Below are 19,217 nucleotides of genomic sequence, written 5' to 3'. Positions count from 1 at the left end.
ATCGATGGGATTCTTCCACCTCTAAAATCGTCCAGTGCTTTTTGTTCCCCTCAGCCCAAGTTCACAGACAGTCCCTTCTTTGAAGCCTGTTGAGGAAGAACGGGAGACGAGCAGCAGCAGGCCGCATTGCCCTCTCTGAGGCCTTCAAAGAATCTCAAAAGGGTGGCTCCAACATTACATCCCCCTCTCAATGGTCGTCCTCTTTAGTTGATTTGAAGAGGGGAGAGGAAAAGAGCTGCGCTGTGCTTTGAAATGCAGTTACCACTAGATGGCAGCAGAGAGATACGGAGGCCTTCCAAAATGGCAGCCTCGGTTTAAGTCCGGAACCGCCTGCTACCGCATGAATCCCAGTGACCGATAAGGTCCCACAGAGTTGGCCTTCTCCGGGTCCCGTCGACTAAACAATGTTGTTTGGCGGGCCCCAGGGGAAGAGCCTTCTCTGTGGCGGCCCCAGCCCTCTGGAATCAACTCCCCCCGGAGATTAGAACTGCCCCCAGCCTCCTTGTCTTTCGCAAACTACTCAAGACCCACCTGGCCTGCCATCTATCTGAAGTGGAGTAGGGACTCCCTCTTGAGCAGGGGGTTGGACTAGATGACCTTCAAGGTCCCTACCAGCTCTAGTAATCTATGTGTATGTGAGTAGATAAAATAGGTACCACTTTGGCGGGAAGGACAGTCTTTGAGTGCTGCGTTTGTGCATTGAAACAATTGGAATCCCACTACTGGTCAGAGTCATCCATTTTCTTCACCCTATTCAATAGTTTTTTTTAAAATATTACACCCCGATCATGTGTATCAATACAAGTAGGATGCTTGGCTGCATAGCTAGAAGTATAACAAGCAAGAAGAGGGAGATTGTGATCCCGCTATATAGAGTGCTGGTGAGACCACATTTGGAATACTGTGTTCAGTTCTGGAGACCTCACCTACAACAAGATATTGACAAAATTGAACGGGTCCAAAGACGGGCTACAAGAATGGTGGAAGGTCTTAAGCATAAAACGTATCAGGAAAGACTTAATGAACTCAATCTGTATAGTCTGGAGGACAGAAGGAAAAGGGGGGACATGATCGAAACATTTAAATATGTCAAAGGGTTAAATAAGGTTCAGGAGGGAAGTGTTTTTAATAGGAAAGTGAACACAAGAACAAAGAGAGGCAATCTGAAGTTAGTTGGGGGAAAGATCAAAAGCAACATGAGAAAATATTATTTTACTGAAAGAGTAGTAGATCCTTGGAACAACGTATCAGGAAAGACTTAATGAACTCAGCCTGTATAGTAAACATATATAAACATATATCCATCCTAAGATAAAAATACAGGAAATAGTATAAGGGCAGACTAGATGGACCATGAGGTCTTTTTCTGCTGTCAATCTTCTATGTTTCTATGTTTCTATCCCGTTGTCATGCCTTGAGCGAGGAAAAGAATGAAGCCGCCTGAATGGCTGGTTCAGAGGAGCGTTTATATAACGGATTCATTTCATCTGTTTGATTTAATTACGCAGGATTTAATTACCTCAGATCGGTTCCAGAAATTGGCTGCAGTGATTTCTCTCGGGGCGTTTTATCTTTTTAAACATCTCTGTCATAACTCTCTAAAATAAGATTGGCTGCTTATGCCTCTCTATCATTATCTGACTTTTTAAATCTCGCCCCAAAATAGGGAATTTTTTTTCCCTGAGGGATTCTGCCTTTCTACTGTCTTGGTGGAACAAAAAAAGAGCCATTGTCGGAAATCACCATGGTAGGTTTCCATCCGGACCTGGAGTTAGAGGTGATTGTTCAGACAAGGGACCCTCTTGTATCTTCCTAATGTCATATTTGGCAACCTGACTTAATGAAAAGGAGGCTAACAACAGATGCAAATCAATTAATATCCGCAAGAAATTCTAGACCTGGCTAGGTAATAATTTTGCGTCCCTCCTCTCAGATTGGGAGTAGAAACCTTCTCGTGTACTTCCACCCTCCCTTACTATGTGTAGGGTGATGGCGAGGCCGTGCTGGAAACAGAATTTGGCAGCATCGGTTGGGTTGCCATGGTGTCTCCAGGGATACTACGTGCCGAATATAATTAGTTGTGATAGCCTGGTATCACAGCGTTGTTCCTGTGTTATATTTGTTATAAGGAGCGGGTACCCACGTGAGGCAGTTGCTAGGGTCTACCGGAGCACAGCGAGGGTAGGGTGGGTCTTAAAGCAATTGTGAGTTGGTGGGATGCCATGTTGTATGGCGGTGGTTCTCAATCTGGGGGTCGGGACCCCCTTTGGGGGTCGAATGACCATTTGGCAGGGGTGAAAGACAAATTTCCCATGGTGTTAGGAACTAAAGCTTCTATTCTGGCGCCTTGGAACATATTTTTACAGTCTGACCAATCAGGCGTTTAAAGGGGGGGGGTCCCTCTGACCTTCCTGCCAATCAGCTTAAAGCTCTGTTGGGAGAATTGGCGCTAGACTTATGGTTGGGGGTCACCATGAACATGAATTTGGGCAAACTCTGAAAAAGAGTGGCGTTCAGGAGAGCCTGGTGTACTGTGGTCTGTGGGATCGTGAAGAGTCGAACATGACTTCATCAACTGAACAGCAACAACAAAGGGGCCCAGTTAGTTATGAGGAATATGGTCTTTGGGATCTTCTACAAATTGTTTGTTTCCATTGCTAAGAAGTAAGAGTCCCTCAGTGTGGGGGATGGGGTGGTGGTTTCAAAATGTAAAAATAAATGGGGGGGGAGAGAGAGAGAAGGAAAGAAAGAAAGGAGGGGGGAAAGAGAAAGGAAGGAAAAAGAAAGAAAGACAGAAAGAAAGAAAGAAAGAAAAAGAAAGAAAGAAAGAAAGGAGGGGGAAAAGAGAAAGGAAGGAAAGAGAAAGAAAGACAGAAAGAAAGAAAGAAAGAAAGGAGGGGGAAAAGAGAAAGGAAGGAAAGAGAAAGAAAGACAGACAGACAGAAAGAAAGAAAGAGAAAGGAAGGAAAGAAGGAAAGGAAGAGAAAGAGGGAGAAAGGGAGAAAGCAGAAGGAAGGAAAGAAAGAAGGAAAGAAAGAAACAGGGGGAAAGAGAAAGAGGGAGGGGGAAAGGGAAAGGAAGGAAAGAAGAAAGGAAAGAGAAAGAAAGAGGAAGGAAAGAAGGAAAGGAAGAGAAAGAGGGAGGAAGGGAGAAAGCAGAAGGAAGGAAGGAAAAAGAAAGAAAGAAAGAAAGAAGAGGGGGAAAAGAGAAAGGAAGGAAAGAGAAAGAAAGACAGAAAGAAAGGAGGGGGAAAAGAGAAAGGAAGGAAAGAGAAAGACAGACAGACAGAAAGAAAGAAAGAGAAAGGAAGGAAAGAAGGAAAGGAAGAGAAAGAGGGAGAAAGGGAGAAAGCAGAAGGAAGGAAAGAAAGAAGGAAAGAAAGAAAGAGGGGGAAAGAAAGAAAGAGGGAGGGGGAAAGGGAAAGGAAGGAAAGAATAAAGGAAAGAGAAAGAAAGAGGAAGGAAAGAAGGAAAGGAAGAGAAAGAGGGAGGAAGGGAGAAAGCAGAAGGAAGGAAGGAAAAAGAAAGAAAGAAAGAAAGAAAGAAGAAAACGGAAGGAAGGAAGGAGAAAGAAAGAGTGAAGAAGGAAGGTGAGAGAAAGAAAGAAAGGGATGGAGGGAGGGAGAAAGGAAGGAAGGAAAGAAAAAGAAAGAAGTGGAAGGAAGGAAAAAAGGAAGGAAAGAGAAAAAGAAAGAAAAGGAAGGAAGGAAAGAAAAAAGAAAGAAAGAAATGGAAGGAAGGAAAAAAGGAAGGAAAGAGAAAAAGAAAGAAAAGAAAGAGGAAGGAAGGAAAGAAAGGAAAGAGAAAGAAGGAAAGAAAGAAAGAAGAAAAGAAAGGAAAAAGAAAGGGAAGGGAAGTTAGTTGTTTATTGATTTTCCCAGATTTACTGCTGGAACCAAATCCACCTCAAATCATTGGTTAAGATACTGCTTCTGTATATTTACCTGCTATCTTCTGCTATGGCGACACGGTGGCTAAGTGGCTAAGAGGCTGAGCTTGTCAATCAGAAAGATCAGCAATTCAAATCGCTAGCGCCACGTAACAGGGTGAACTCCCGTTACTTGTCCCAGCTTCTGCCAACCTAGCAGTTCGAAAGCATGTAAAAATGCAAGTAGAAAAATAGGGTCCACCTTTGGAGGGAAGGTAACTGTTGGGTTTGGATATTGAGAGACAGGAGACTGGTGGAGTGACTTCAGCCCTTTTTTTGGCTACAGCGAGCACTTCAGCAAAAGCATAAAAGTGGCGGGTTTAAATAGGGAGCCATTCTGGCAAGGAACCAATCAGAATTTTCCTACCCCACTTCCCTGTCGGACTGGAGTGAAGACTTCTCAGCTCCTTAGGACATAGCAGTAGCAATGTTCCGTGCACCTTCGGTGTTTAGTCATGCCGGCCACATGACCATGGAGACCTCTTCAGACAGTGCTGGCTCTTTGGCTTTGAAACGGAGATGAGCATCGCCCCCTAGAGTTGGGATTGACTAGCACATATGGTTCAAGGGGAACCTTTACCTTTACATCTGCTATCATTTCTGACATTTAGCTAAGGCTGGTGGGAATTGGAGTCCCTAAGATCTAAAAGATGTTGTTTTCATATATTGATTTATCAGATCATTTCGTAGGATTGATTGTTGATTAAAAAAGGAAGAGGATAGCATTCCTTTCCCAATTATGTAGATTATGGAATTAGAATAGTCAAATAATGTTCTACAACAATGGAAGAAGATGAACATGTTCTGCATGTACAGTAGAACCTCTGGTCACAACCATAAATGGTTCCATAACTTTGGTCCCAACCCGATTTGGTCATACCCCAAATCTAATTTTGGAAATTTGGCACTTACAAAAAAAAAAAAGCCACAGAAGGAGAAATCGCCCGAGAAAAAAAATTGTGAATTTTTTTGGTTGGAACCTGATTTGGTTGTAGTCAGAAGCATTTATGACTAGAGGTTCAACTGTAATATGTAGCCCTCTCGATATACTGTAGAATAGAATAGAATAGAATAGAATAGAATTCTTTATTGGCCAAGTATGATTGGACACACAAGGAATTGGTCTTTGGTGCATATGCTCTCAGTGTACATAAAAGAAAATATACATTTAGAAACATAGAAACATAGAAAACTGACGGCAGAAAAAGACCTCATGGTCCATCTAGTCTGCCCTTATACTATTTCCTGTATTTTATCTTACAATGGATATATGTTTATCCCAGGCATGTTTAAATTTAGTTACTGTGGATTTACCAACCACATCTGCTGGAAGTTTGTTCCAAGGATCTACTACTCTTTCAGTAAAATAATATTTTCTCACGTTGCTTTTGATCTTTCCCCCAACTAACTTCAGATTGTGTCCCCTTGTTCTTGTGTTCACTTTCCTATTAAAAACACTTCCCCCCTGAACCTTATTTAACCCTTTAACATATTTAAATTTTTCGATCATGTCCCCCCTTTCCCTTCTGTCCTCCAGACTATACAGATTGAGTTCATTAAGTCTTTCCTGATACGTTTTATGCTTAAGACCTTCCACCCTTCTTTTAGCCTGTCTTTGGACCCGTTCAATTTTGTCAATATCTTTTTGTAGGTGAGGTCTCCAGAACTGAACACAGTATTCCAAATGTGGTCTCACCAGCACTCTATATAGCGGGATCATAATCTCCCTCTTCCTGCTTGTTATACCTCTAGCTATGCAGCCAAGCATCCTACTTGCTTTCCCTACCGCCTGACTGCACTGTTCGCCCATTTTGAGACTGTCAGAAATCACTACCCCTAAATCCTTCTCTTCTGAAGTTTTTGCTAACACAGAACTGCCAATGCAATACTCAGATTGAGGATTCCTTTTCGCCAAGTGCATTATTTTACATTTGGAAACATTAAACTGCAGTTTCCATTGCTTTGACCATTTATCTAGTAAAGCTAAATCATTTAGCATATTACTGATTTGTCAAGAATCATGAGGTACAACACTTAATGATAGTCATGGGGTTCAAATAAGCAATCAGGAAACAATCAATGTTAATATAAACCATAAGGATACAAGCAACAGGTTACAATCATATATTAATAAGTGGGAGGAGATGGGTGATAGGAACAATGAGAAGACTAATAGTAATAGTAATGCAGCCAATAATTTGACCGTGTTGAGGGAATTATTTATTTTAGCAGAGTGATGGTGTTCGGGGGAAAAAACTGTTCTTGTTTCTAGTTGTTCTGGTGTGCAGTGCTCTATAGCAGTGTTTCCCAACCTTGGCAACTTGGTGATATCTGGACTTCAACTCCCAGAATTCCCCAGCCAGCATTCACTGGCTGGGGAATTCTGGGAGTTGAAGTCCAAATATCTTCAAATTGCCAAGGTTGGGAAACACTGCTCTATAGCGTCCGTTTTGAGGGTAGGAGTTGAAACAATTTATTTCCAGGATGCGAGGGGTCAGTAAATATTTTCACGGCCCTCTTTTTAACTTGAGCAGTATACCGTCATTCAATGGAAGGCAAATTGGCAGTAATTGTTTTTTCTGCGTATTAGTCAACATTGCCCATAATTAATGACAGGCAGGTTGCATCTGATGCATTTGGAATCTAAATATCCAACCTAAAGAGAGAAATAAATAGATTTTCTATGTTTCTATAAAAAATGAATTCATAACAGTCTTCTCCAGCTTGTTGCCTATGAAGATTCTCAGTCGCCCAGGTCATTGTTATTCCAAAAAGGTGCTTTTCCGAAAAGCAATTGGATTTTCTTGGTTTTAATTTCCTTGAAAATGTTTTGCTTCTCATCCAAGAAGCTTCTTCAGTTCTTACTGAAGAAATAAATGAAACAAAATCAAGAAAGTCCCATTGCCTTTTTTTTTTTGGAAAAGAACCTTTGGGATCCCCACCGTGTTGTTTCGAAATGTGTTGCACTACAGGTTTTATTATCTTAAGGTAGCACTGCCGTTTTTATTTTCTTGAGTAATAAAAATAATATTTCGGTACATCTCCAGTTTGTGGCTAATTGATGGGGGCCTGAATCAGAAAAAAGCAAAGCAACAAGTCAAGGAATTGAAATAGTTTTCCCGTTGAGGGCTCTAAAATATGAACTGCCTTAATAACAGCAAAATAGAATGTGCAAGAGCCATTATGGAGACCTCACCTACAAAAAGATATTGACAAAATTGAACGGGTCCAAAGACGGGCTACAAGAATGGTGGAAGGTCTTAAGCATAAAACGTATCAGGAAAGACTTAATGAACTCAGCCTGTATAGTCTGGAGGACAGAAGGAAAAGGGGGGACATGATCGAAACATTTAAATATGTTAAAGGGTTAAATAAGGTTCAGGAGGGAAGTGTTTTTAATAGGAAAGTGAACACAAGAACAAGGGGACACAATCTGAAGTTATTTGGGGGAAAGATCAAAAGCAACATGAGAAAATATTATTTTACTGAAAGAGTAGTAGATGCTTGGAACAAACTTCCAGCCGACGTGGTTGGTAAATCCACAGTAACTGAATTTAAACATGCCTGGGATAAACATATATCCATTGTAAGATAAAATACAGGAAACAGTATAAGGGCAGACTAGATGGACCATGAGGTCTTTTTCTGCCATCAATCTTCTATGTTTCTATGTTTCTATTATTGCTGCCCTAGAGGAGTGCAGACAATAAGAAAGGCAAATGGTGATTTATTTTGATAGAAGACAAAATATGGGCTTGATGACTGAAAGATTATATTTCTTTGACTTCCCCGTTGAATGGCTGCGACCGAACTCTGCACCTTCTGCATTAACAGGCCCACATGGGCTTTTAATTATGCAGGAAGCCAAGCCAGCGAGAACAAGAAGGTGGTAATCCTAGCAATTAGCATTCTAATTCATGCACAGGAGAGATCTCAAGTTTTTCTACTAGTTATTTATTAATAGAAACTGTCCTTTGAATGCCAGAGAAACATCTGGGCTCATTCTGATGATCCATAATCTGTCACCTGCAATTCTATGTATAAAGATCTTAATCCACCCTCACCCCACCTCCCATAATCCCCAAAAGATCAAGAATTTCATTTCCATCTGAATTCAACACCTCACCCGTCGTTTGGATCAGTCACGTGAAGGTTTTCAACCCCATGGCCATGGTTGGCTATGAGAGTTAGTTTAGTTGAGAAGGAAGGCGCCGGGATAAGAAAGCTAAATTTGGAGACCTACAATGGAAGAATCAGAAGAATGATGGCATATCTCCAGGACCACCTTCTGCCGCACGAATCCCAGCGACCGGTTAGGTCCCACAGAGTTGGCCTTCTCCGAGTCCCATTGACTAAACAATGTCGTTTGGCGGGACCCAGGGGAATAGCCTTCTCTGTGGCTGCCCCGACCCTCTGAAACCAGCTCCCCCCGGAGATTAGAACTGCCCCCACCCTCCTTGCCTTTCGTAAACTTCTTAAGACCCACCTCTGCGGTCAGGCATGGGGGAACTGAGACATCTCCCCCGGGCCTATACAGTTTATACATGGTATGTTTGTGTGTATGTTTGCTTTTAATAATGGGTTTTTTAGTGTTTTTTAAATTATTAGATTTGTTTTCACATTGTCTTTGTTATTGCTGTGAGCCGCCCCGAGTCTACAGAGAGGGGCGGCATACAAATCTAAATAATAATAATAGTAATACTGTAATAATAATAATAATAATAATAATAATAATAATAATAATAATAATAATAATAATAATAATAATGCTGTAATATCGGCCTAAAAATACGATAAAAAGTGATTACGGTATGTAAAATTGCTGCATTGCCTTTCTGTAGCATTTGCCGGTAGTTTTTGGGTTAGTTGGGTTTTCAGGAGCTTCTCCCAAGTCATCAGTCACATTGTCCAATGAGGTGCTGGCTGGTTGCTTGGTTACTCCACCCCTCCTCTCCCTAGCTGCCTTTTGGAATATACAGTACTTGGTTCCCACAGGAAAGCATTCTTGTTTTGACTACAACTCCCCTGCTAGCTATTCCCCTCCCTCCAGTAGTGGGCTGCACCTGGTACAGGCCACACTATAATGTAGTAGCGGAAATGGAAGTAAAATTTATTTATTTATTTTATTTTATTTATTCGATTTTTATGCCGCCCTTCTCCTTAGACTCAGGGCGGCTTACAACATGTTAGCAATAGCACTTTTTAACAGAGCCAGCCTATTGCTCCCACAATCTGGGTCCTCATTTTACCCACCTCGGAAGGATGGAAGGCTGAGTCAACCTTGAGAGAGAGAGATTTTGCCGATGTTTGGCTTTTTTTGCTTCTGTGTATGCGCGGAATCAAAGAAATCAGCAGCTGTTGGTGAAATCTCAGCGACCTCACACAAGATTTCACTTCCGGCGCATGGGCAAAAGCCAAATCTCACGCTGATGCATGCACACCCACCCACCAAATGTGCCTGTGCCCATACCGGAAATGCCGGAGATGAGGAACCCTACACTGCCCCCCTCCCTGTCCCTTCTTCTTCCTTGTGAAAACCCTGAAGCTTTGAAGATGGCCACAACGAGGTTCACTTCAGGGTTGACACAAACTTTACCAGCTGGTAAAAAAACCCTCTGCCAGATATTCTCCTTAACAAGAGGGTTGGAATCAGAGGTGTGTTTCAGCAGGTTCTGATCAGTTCCGGAGAACCGGTAGCGGAAATTATGAGTAGTTTGGAGAACCTGGAGATACCACCCCTGAGTGGTCCCGCCCCTATCCTCTGCTTCCAGAGTCCCAGCTGATCAAAAGGAAATGGGGATTAGGCAGTATCCTTCCCCTGGAGTGGGGAAGAAATGGAGATTTTGCAGTAGTATCCTTCTCCTGCACGCCCACCAAGCCATGCCCAACAAGCCATACTTGCAGAATTGATAATAAAAATATTTGAATCCCACCACTGCTTGGAATTAGAGGGAAGGCAAGATTGGTTGGTTGTTGATTGATTGATTGAAAGGCGCTGGTGAGACCACATTTGGAATACTGTGTTCAGTTCTGGAGACCTCACCTACAAAAAGATAATGACAAATTGAACGGGTCCAAAGACGGGCTACAAGAATGGTGGAAGGTCTTAAGCATAAAACGTATCAGGAAAGACTTAATGAACTCAATCTGTATAGTCTGGAGGACAGAAGGAAAAGGGGGGACATGATCAAAACATTTAAATATGTTATAAGGTTCAGGAAGGAAGTGTTCTTAATAGGAAAGTGAACACAAGAACAAGGGGGCACAATCTGAGGTTAGTTGGGGGAAAGATCAGAAGCAACGTGAGAAAAAATTATTTCACTGAAAGAGTAGTAGATTCTTGGAACAAACTTCCAGCAGACGTGGTTGGTAAATCCACGGTAACTGAATTAAAACATGCCTGGGATAAACATATATCCATCCTAAGATAAAATACAGGAAATAGTATAAGGGCAGACTAGATGGACCATGAGGTCTTTTTCTGCCGTCAGTCTTCTATGTTTCTATGTTTCTAAGGCTAACAGGGACATCCATCTTAACAGTTGTGATTTTCACAACAGTGGATTTACAAGATGTTGTTTTAAAAAATTCCATTGCTTGTCCCTTTTACATGGACCCATTTCTCCTTTTTCCTAGATGGAGTGGTTTATGCTTTAGGTGGAATGGGTGCTGACACGTCTCCACAAGCTCTCCTGCGAATGTATGAACCAGCTAAGGATCATTGGCAGTCTTTACCATCTATGCCGACACCTTGCTACGGGGCTTCTACGTTCTTGCACGGGAACAAGATCTACGTAATGGGTAAGGATTCCGCCACAAGGGGCCGGGCTGTAGATGAGTTGGATTATACTTACCTTCAAACTCTGGTCACAAAAGCTCCCCAGCCCCAGGTAAGGTGGAGATATTCCAATTACAGGTGGTCTTTGCTTACAATGGTTTGTTTACAGCAGGGGTCATCATATTGCTCCTAACAACCTGAGTCCTCATTTTAGCGACCTTGGAAGGATGGAAGACTGAGTCAACCTTGAGCCTACTGAGATTCGATCTGCCAAACAGCTGGCAGCCGGTGATCAGCAGAAGCAGCTTGTAGTACTGCACTGTAACCACTGCGTCACCGTGCTAGAGGATAATGGTTCATATTATCTTTCAGCAAGGAATCACTACATAATGTTTAACGCCTGTTTTGTGGCTGGATCTTGAGTCATTCATAAGCATTGGGGAATTCTTTACGGAATGAAAAAAGATTTTATTTTGTTTTGTTTTATTGATTGATTTGTCAACAAGGGCAAAGAAACAGAACACATGGGGGGGGGGGAAAGAGCACAAATCAATGGATATAAAGAAGCAAAACATAGCCATAAGCACATAAAATGAGTATGTACAAATGGGAGCAGTAGGATAGGGACGGTAGGCTCGCTGGTGCACTTATGCACGCCCCCTTAGGGATCTATTAAGAAACGTGTAAGGTCCATGATAGACAGTTTAAGGTAAAAGGTGTGGGGGTTAGAGAAACTACAGGGTCACGTAAAGTGTTCGTTGCATTGCATTGCATAGCATTACATTACATTACATTACATTTGTTGTGGTTAGCTCTGGCCCAGCTCCTGCCCCAAGGGCTGTGGATGTGGGGGAGACATCCACATGCCGCAGGCCTGTTTTGCTCCCGGTGGAATCTGATGATGAAGGCTCCTCTGACCAAGAAGACATGAGTGACAGGGAGGAGGAGAGTGGGGCAGACAGCTCAGAAGGAGATCAATTATCTAGCTCCTCCTTGGATTCGGAACAAGAGTTAATGATACAGCCACGCATGCGGAGAGCAATGCATAGGCAACAACAACTGAGAGATTATTATCAAAGAAAATGAGGCTACCTGTGGTTGGGTGGGGCTGTGGTAATTAGTGAGGCTGCTATAAATAGCAGCCTGTGGGTTTGGCCATTGTGGAGGATTATCTGATCGTTGTGTTTCGTGCCTGCCTTGCTGACTTAGACCTTTGTGTGCTGATTTCCCCCCGCGTTGAAACTAAACCAGAGCAAAGTGTGTTTCACTTTGTGAAAGAAGAAGGACTGTGAATTGCCTCACAGCTGCAAGCTAAGTATCTCAGAACTGATAAGGGACTTGTACAAATTACCAGTTTGTTTGGAGATGAGTGCTCTTTGCTATACAAAAAGAGGGCTTAGTTTAAGTTAATTTTCATTATAAAGAACATTGTTTTGAATTTTCAAACGTGTGTGTGTCTGAAATTTGTATCTGTGAATTTTCGGGAGGATTCTACCAGAGAGCTGGACAGAACAACATTACATTACATACTCCTGGTTCAGACCCACACCGCACCAATTCTCCGCAGACTGCAATGACTCCAGATTGGTCTCCGGGCACAATTCAAGGTGTTGGTTATCACCCTACATGGCTTAGGGCCAGACTATCTTCGAGACCGTTTCCTACCACATAGCTCCCAGCGACTGATAAGGGCCTACAGGTTTGGTCTTTTCTGGGTCCCGTCAGCTAAGCAATGTTGGCTGGCAGGCCCACGAGGGAGGGACTTCTCTGTGGCTGCTCCACCTCTTTGGAACAGCTACCTTCCGTGATCCGGACTGCCCCCATCCTACTGGCCTTCCGAAAAGCTGTAAAGACCTGGTTTTGCCGGCAGGCCTGGGGTCGCTGATTAGATGGTACACCATCAGATTTGGCCACAAGAGACATGCATGTTTTTTCTTAACTGTTTTAAATGCTTGATAGTTGAATTTAGATTAAAATGTCAGTTTAAAATGTTTTTGGTAGGTTTTGTGTTACATTTTATCTATATTTGGCTGCAAGCTGCCCAGAATCCTTCGGGAGAGGGGCAGCATATAAGTCCAAATAATAAATAAATAATAAATACATTACATTACATTACAATTTCCATTACAGATGACAGTTTTGGAAATATTCACCTACTCATTAATTGTGTGGAATGCAGCCTGGCAGATCTAATATAATCTAATCTACAAAATCTAACAACATTACTTTAAAATTAATCAAATCAAAACAAACTATTCTAATCTAATCTACAAAATCTGAAAACATTACTTTAAAATTAATCAAATCAAAACTAAAACTATTCTAATCTAATCTACAAAATCTAAAAATATTACTCTAAAACTAATGAATCAAATCTAAAACTATTCTAATCTAATCTACAAAATCTAAAAACATTACTTTAAAACTAATCAAATCAAATCTAAAACTATTCTAATATAATGTATAAAAATCTGAAAACATTACTCTAAAACCAATCAAATCAAAACTAAAACTATTCTAATATAATATATAAAAATCTAAAAACATTACTCTGAAACTAATCAAATCAAATCTGAAGCTATTTTAAACTAATGTAAAAAATCTACAAACATTACTCTAAAACTAATCAGTCAAATCTAAAACTAATCAAAGGAGAGAACCAACCTAAAACCAAAGAGAAATTTCCTGACACAGGGCAATTAATTGCTTGCCTTCAGATGTTGTGGCTGCTTCATCACAGGAGGCTTTTATAAGGAGACTGGATAGCCACCTGTCTGGAATGGTATACAGGTTCTCCTGCTTGAACAGGGGGTTGGACTAGAACAGTGTTTCCCAACCTTAGCAACTTGAAGAGATCTGGACTTCAACTCCCAGAATTCCCCAGCCAGCAAATGCTGGCTGGGGAATTCTGGGAATTGAAGTCCAGATGTCTTCAAGATGCCAAGGTTGGGAAACACTGGACTAGAAGACCTCCAAGGTCCCTTCCAGCTCTTGTTATCTGTTAATTCTGTTTTTGATCATGGTAAACATTTTGAAGCTGAACTTAGCTTGGTGGGTTTGGCCTCGTTTTCACAAGATCGTAACTTGGCTGCTATTATGACTCTGCCATCAAAGGTATTTTCCCCAGCTTTGGAATTCAGTAGAAATGGTTGTATATTTCTTCATTTTTGCTTTGTACTTCATGAGTGCTTGCAGTCATGGTGTCTCTGATTTCCGTAGGGGGAAGACAAGGCAAGCTGCCCGTCACAGCCTTCGAAGCGTTTGACCTGGAAGTGAGAAGCTGGACGCGCTACCCCAGCGTGCCCAGCCGGCGTGCCTTTGCCAGCTGTGCCATGGCTGAAGGTTGCTTCTTCAGCTTGGGAGGACTGCAGCAGCCCGGACCCCATAACTTCTATTCCCGGCCCCACTTTGTCAACACCGTGGAGATGTTTGACTTAGAGGAAGGTAAACTAGAGATATAGCGGTGCAAATATCTCCGGGACCTCCTTCTGCCGCACGAATCCCAGCGACCAGTTAGGTCCCACAGAGTTGGCCTTCTCCGGGTCCCGTCGACTAAACAATGTCGTCTGGCGGGACCCAGGGGAAGAGCCTTCTCTGTGGCGGCCCCGACCCTCTGGAACCAACTCCCCCCGGATATCAGAGTTGCCCCCACCCTCCTTGCCTTTCGTAAGCTCCTCAAAACCCACCTCTGTCGTCAGGCATGGGGGAATTGAAATTTCCCCCTCCCCCTAGGCTTATAGAATTTATACATGGTATGTTTGTATGTATGATTGGTTTTTTAAATTGGTTTTTTTTAGATTATTTTTAATATTAGATTTGTTTACATTGTCTTTTTTATTGTTGTTAGCCGCCCCGAGTCTTCGGAGGGGGGCGGCATACAAATCTAATAAATACAAATACAAATACAAGTGACTTTGTCCCATTTTATGCCATAGTTGTTAAATCACTGCAGTTGTTAATTGATTAATTTACTAATACAGTTAAGTAAATCTGGCTTCCCCATTGACTTTGCTTCTCAGAAGGATTGCAGAGAAGAGCAACAAAGATTATTAGGGGACTGGAGGCGAAAACATATGAAGAACGGTTGCATGAACTGGGCATGGCTAGTTTAATGAAATGAAGGACCAGGGGAGACATGATAGCAGTCTTCCAATATCTCAGCGGTTGCCACAAAGAAGAGGGAATCAGCCTATTCTCCAAAGCACCTGAGGGTAGAATAAGAAGCAGTGATTAATGAAAGAGAGAAGCAACTTAGAACTGAGGAGAAAATTCCTGACAGTTAGAACAATTAATCAGTGGAACAGCTTGCCTCCAGAAGTTGTGAATGCTCCAGCACTGGAAGTTTTTAAGAAGATGTTGGATAACCATCTGTCTGAAGTGATGTAGGGTTTCCTGCCTAAGCAATAGCAATAACACTTAGACTTATATTCTGTTTGACAGTGCTTTTACAGCCCTCTCTAAGCGGTTTATACAGACAGCAGAGTCAGCAATTTACAGACCAGAATTATGGGGGCAATATGCTGACTCTGTTAAAAAGTGCTATTGTTAACATGTTGTAAGCCGCCCTGAGTGTAAGGAGAAAGGCGGCATAAAAATAGAAAGAAAGTAAGAAAGAAGGAAGGAAGGAAGGAAGGAAGGAAGGGAAAAAAAGAAAGAAAGAATGAATGAATGAATGAATGAATGAATGAATAAATAAATAAATAAATAAATAAATATGTCCCCAACAATCTGGGTCCTCATTTTGCCCACCTTGGAAGTGTGGAACACTGAATCAACCTTGAACCTGGTGAGATTTGAACTGGCAAACTACAGCCAGCAGTCAGCAGAAGCCACTTGCAGTACTGCATTCTAACCACTGCGCCACCAAGGCTCATAAGCAGGAGGTTGGATGAAAGGCTGAGTCAAATGTGAGCCAGTCAGAATCGAAGAGTCGAACTGCTGATGGCAGTAGCCTGCAGTACTGCATTCTAACCACTGCACCACCATGGCTCTCAAGTTGCCGTCAGGCCAAGTTCAATTCTTGGTGACTGTTGATACAATCAGGAGATTTTATTGCCCTCGTTTTCTTACCTATGAGCTTTAGGGAGGGCCCCCTCGTCCTGGTATTGTGTGGTAGAGAAAAGAATTTTTCCCTATCCACCTTTTCTATCCCATGCATGATTTTATACCCTTCGATCAAGTCACCCCTTAAATGCCGCCTTTCAAGGCTGAAGAGACCAAGGCGTTGCAACCTGGTATCTTAAGGGGGGGGCTCCATTTCCTTGATCATTCTTGTTGCCCTTTTTTTGCACCTTGACTGGGTTCAGTCATATTTATTAAACACAACTCACGAATAACATCTGAGGTAAAACAGCTCCTGACAGCTTTTTAAATAGGCAGCTGTCCGACGGAGCAACCAATCACCATTGACCAACGATTCCGCTCCTAAAGCGCCCTCTGGTGGAACACCGGAACACTGCAAGAGGCACTGTGGGCTGGTCCTCTGCAGGACAGATTCAAGCACCTGTGGGCTGAATGTGGCTCGCGGGCCTTGAGTTTGACACCGCTGCTTTTAGATGAAGCTAAATTCTTTCTCTCTCCAATTTTCCAATTAGGGTCTTGGAGTCGGCTGAGCCGGGCCATCCGAATGAGAGACAAAAGGGCTGACTTTGTGGCTGGCCACCTAGGTGGACGTGTAATAGTAGCTGGTGGACTCGGTGAGTGTTGCTGATCCGGGAATTCTGACTCAACGCATGAAATGGTTTCCATTGGGTATTCCCCAATATTGGGGAATATTTTATTTTATCTTTATGTTATGTTATGTTATGGTATGTTATGGTATGTTATGTTATGTTATGTTATAATAATAATAATAATAATAATTAATTTATTAGATTTGTATGCCACCCCTCTCCGAAGACTCAGGGGCGGCTCACAACAATAATAAAAACAATATTCCAGTGAAAACAAATCTAATATTAAAAAGCACATAAAACCCTATCCAAACATAAATATAAAAAAGCCTGGGGGAAAGGTGTCTCAACTCCCCCATGCCTGGCAGTATAGATGGGTCTTGAGTAATTTACAAAAGACAAGGAGTGTGGGGGCAGTTCTAATCTCTGGGGGGAGTTGATTCCAGAGGGCTGGGGCTGCCACAGAGAAGGCTCTTCCCCTGGGCTCCGCCAAACGACATTGTTTGGTCGATGGGACCCGGAGAAGGCCAACTCTGTGGGACCTTATCGGTCGCTGGGATTCGTGCGGTAGCAGGCGGTTCCGGAGGTACTCTGGTCCAATGCCAGATGTTATGTTATGTTATGTTATTTTTGTTTGTTTGTTTGTTTGTTGATTGGATTTCTATGCCGCCCTTCTCGAGGCGACTCAGGACGGCATACAACATTAAATATAACAATATATTCAAAAATTAATATGAAAATTTACTAAAACATTTTAAAAGACCCCATGTACACTCATACACATTCATCCAATCCAATCGTATCTCGTATCAGCCGGAGACAGTCTCATCACTCATGGCCCCCATGTCCGCTGGCAAAGGTAGGTTTTTAAAGCTTTACGAAAGACCAGGAGGGAGGGGGCATTACGTATCTCCGGAGGGAGTTCATTCCAGGGGCCTGGGGCCACCACAGAGAAGGCTCTTCCCCTAGGCCCCGCCGGTCGACACTGTCTAGCCGTTTGGACCTGGAGAAGGCCAGTTCTGTGGGACCTAACTGGCCACTGGGATAAATGAGGCAGAAAAGGGTCCCAAAGATAGATCTCTAGAATAAATAAAGATCTTTTATATCTTTAAAATAAATAAACCTTACCTATCTCATTCAAATACCTCACTCACTTCTTATTTGTCAGAGAGATTCTTACTCATTTTTGAAAACCTTAAAAAAAAAGGTTTTTCTCTTGTCTAATTTTCTAATTCTAGCCAAAACAATGTCTCTTAATTTTTCTACGCTATTGTGCAGGGCGTGTTAATAACAGCGTAGGCGCAGCAAATGATGACTCTGCAGCAAGTTTTTTAAAACCATGGAAGTGCCATTATTTTAGTGACATATTAGAGTCTTTATACTTTTACACCCAGCTTTAGCATTTGACGTCTGTTTCAAGAAAGATTCTGGAAACAGAAACATAGAAACATAGAAGTCTGACGGCAGAAAAAGACCTCACGGTCCATCTAGTCTTCCCTTATACTATTTCCTGTATTTTATCTTAGGATGGATATATGTTTATTCCAGGCATGTTTAAATTCAGTTACTGTGGATTTATCTACCAAGTCTGCCGGAAGTTTGTTCCAAGGATCTACTACTCTTTCAGTAAAATAATATTATCTCATGTTGCTTTTGATCTTTTCCCCGACTAACTTCAGATTGTGTCCCCTTGTTCTTGTGTTCACTTTTCTATTAAAAACACTTCCCTCCTGGACCTTATTTAACCTATTGACATATTTAAATGTTTCGATCATGTCCTCCCTTTTCCTTCTGTCCTTCAGTCTATACAGATTGAGTTCATTAAGTCTTTCCTGATACGTTTTATGCTTAAGACCTTCCACCATTCTTGTAGCCCATCTTTGGACCCGTTCAATTTTGTCAATATGTTTTTGTAGGCGAGGTCTCCAGAACTGAACACAGTACAGTGTTCCCTCGATTTCCGCGGAGGATGCGTTCCGAGACCACCCACGAAAGTCGAATTTCCGCGAAGTAGAGATGCGGAAGTAAATACACCATTTTTGGCTATGGACAGTATCACAAGACTTCTCTTAACACTTTAAACCCCTAAATTACCATTTCCCATTCCTTTAACAATAATTTACTTATCATTATTATTGGTACTCACCATTGAATAAGACACTTAGTGATCCTGATATTTATAAACATAATTATTTATTCACAATAATTATTTTTTTTGTTATTGATTTGCAAAAAATATTAGTTTGGCGATGACATATGATGTCATCAGGCGGGAAAAACCGTGGTATAAAAAAAACCCCGCGAAGTATTTTTTAATTAATATTTTTTGAAAAACCGTGGTATAGGCTATTCGCGAAGTTTGAACCCGCGAAAATCGAGGGAACATTGTATTCCAAATGTGGTCTCACCAGAACTCTATATAGCGGCATCACAATCTCCCTCTTCCTGCTTGTTATACCTCTAGCTATGCAGCCAAGCATCCTACTTGCTTTTCCTACCACCCGACCACACTGCCCACCCATTTTGAGACTGTCAGAAATCACTACCCCTAAATCCTTCTCTTCTGAAGTTTTTGCTAACACAGAACTGCCAATACAATATTCAGATTGAGGATTCCTTTTCCCCAAGTGGATTATTTTACATTTGGAAACATTATACTGCAGAGAGATTTTGAAGGGCTGGAGCCTAGTCCAGGTAAAGAGAACAGAAGATTTGATTGGGACCATTGGTGGCATTCACAGCTGATGAGTCTGTATTTTTCATATTTGATTTATTTTGGAAGAACTGCTTTTTACTATCTCATCAGTCTGCCTTCCCAAAGAAAGAAACTAAGCTGTGAC

The 19,217-nt window shown here is 42.0% G+C and overlaps 1 protein-coding gene across 2 annotated transcripts in view; it reads left to right on the top strand.

Moving 5' to 3' along the window:
* Positions 1–19,217, top strand: part of KLHDC8B (kelch domain containing 8B) — a 75,758-nt gene that overhangs the window by 37,337 nt on the left and 19,204 nt on the right. For both annotated transcript variants that reach the window (XM_070738038.1, XM_070738039.1), the window contains exons 3-5: positions 10,564–10,728; positions 13,925–14,149; positions 16,300–16,401. In XM_070738038.1, the coding sequence (XP_070594139.1) occupies positions 10,564–10,728; positions 13,925–14,149; positions 16,300–16,401 (492 nt within the window). The remainder of the gene's footprint in view (positions 1–10,563; positions 10,729–13,924; positions 14,150–16,299; positions 16,402–19,217) is intronic.

The sequence above is a fragment of the Erythrolamprus reginae genome, chromosome 2 (genome assembly GCF_031021105.1).
Source record: "Erythrolamprus reginae isolate rEryReg1 chromosome 2, rEryReg1.hap1, whole genome shotgun sequence".
NCBI classification, from domain to species: Eukaryota; Metazoa; Chordata; class Lepidosauria; order Squamata; family Dipsadidae; genus Erythrolamprus; species Erythrolamprus reginae.
Note: the sequence above shows the minus strand (reverse complement) of the source record. Positions and strands in the feature narration are given on the sequence as shown.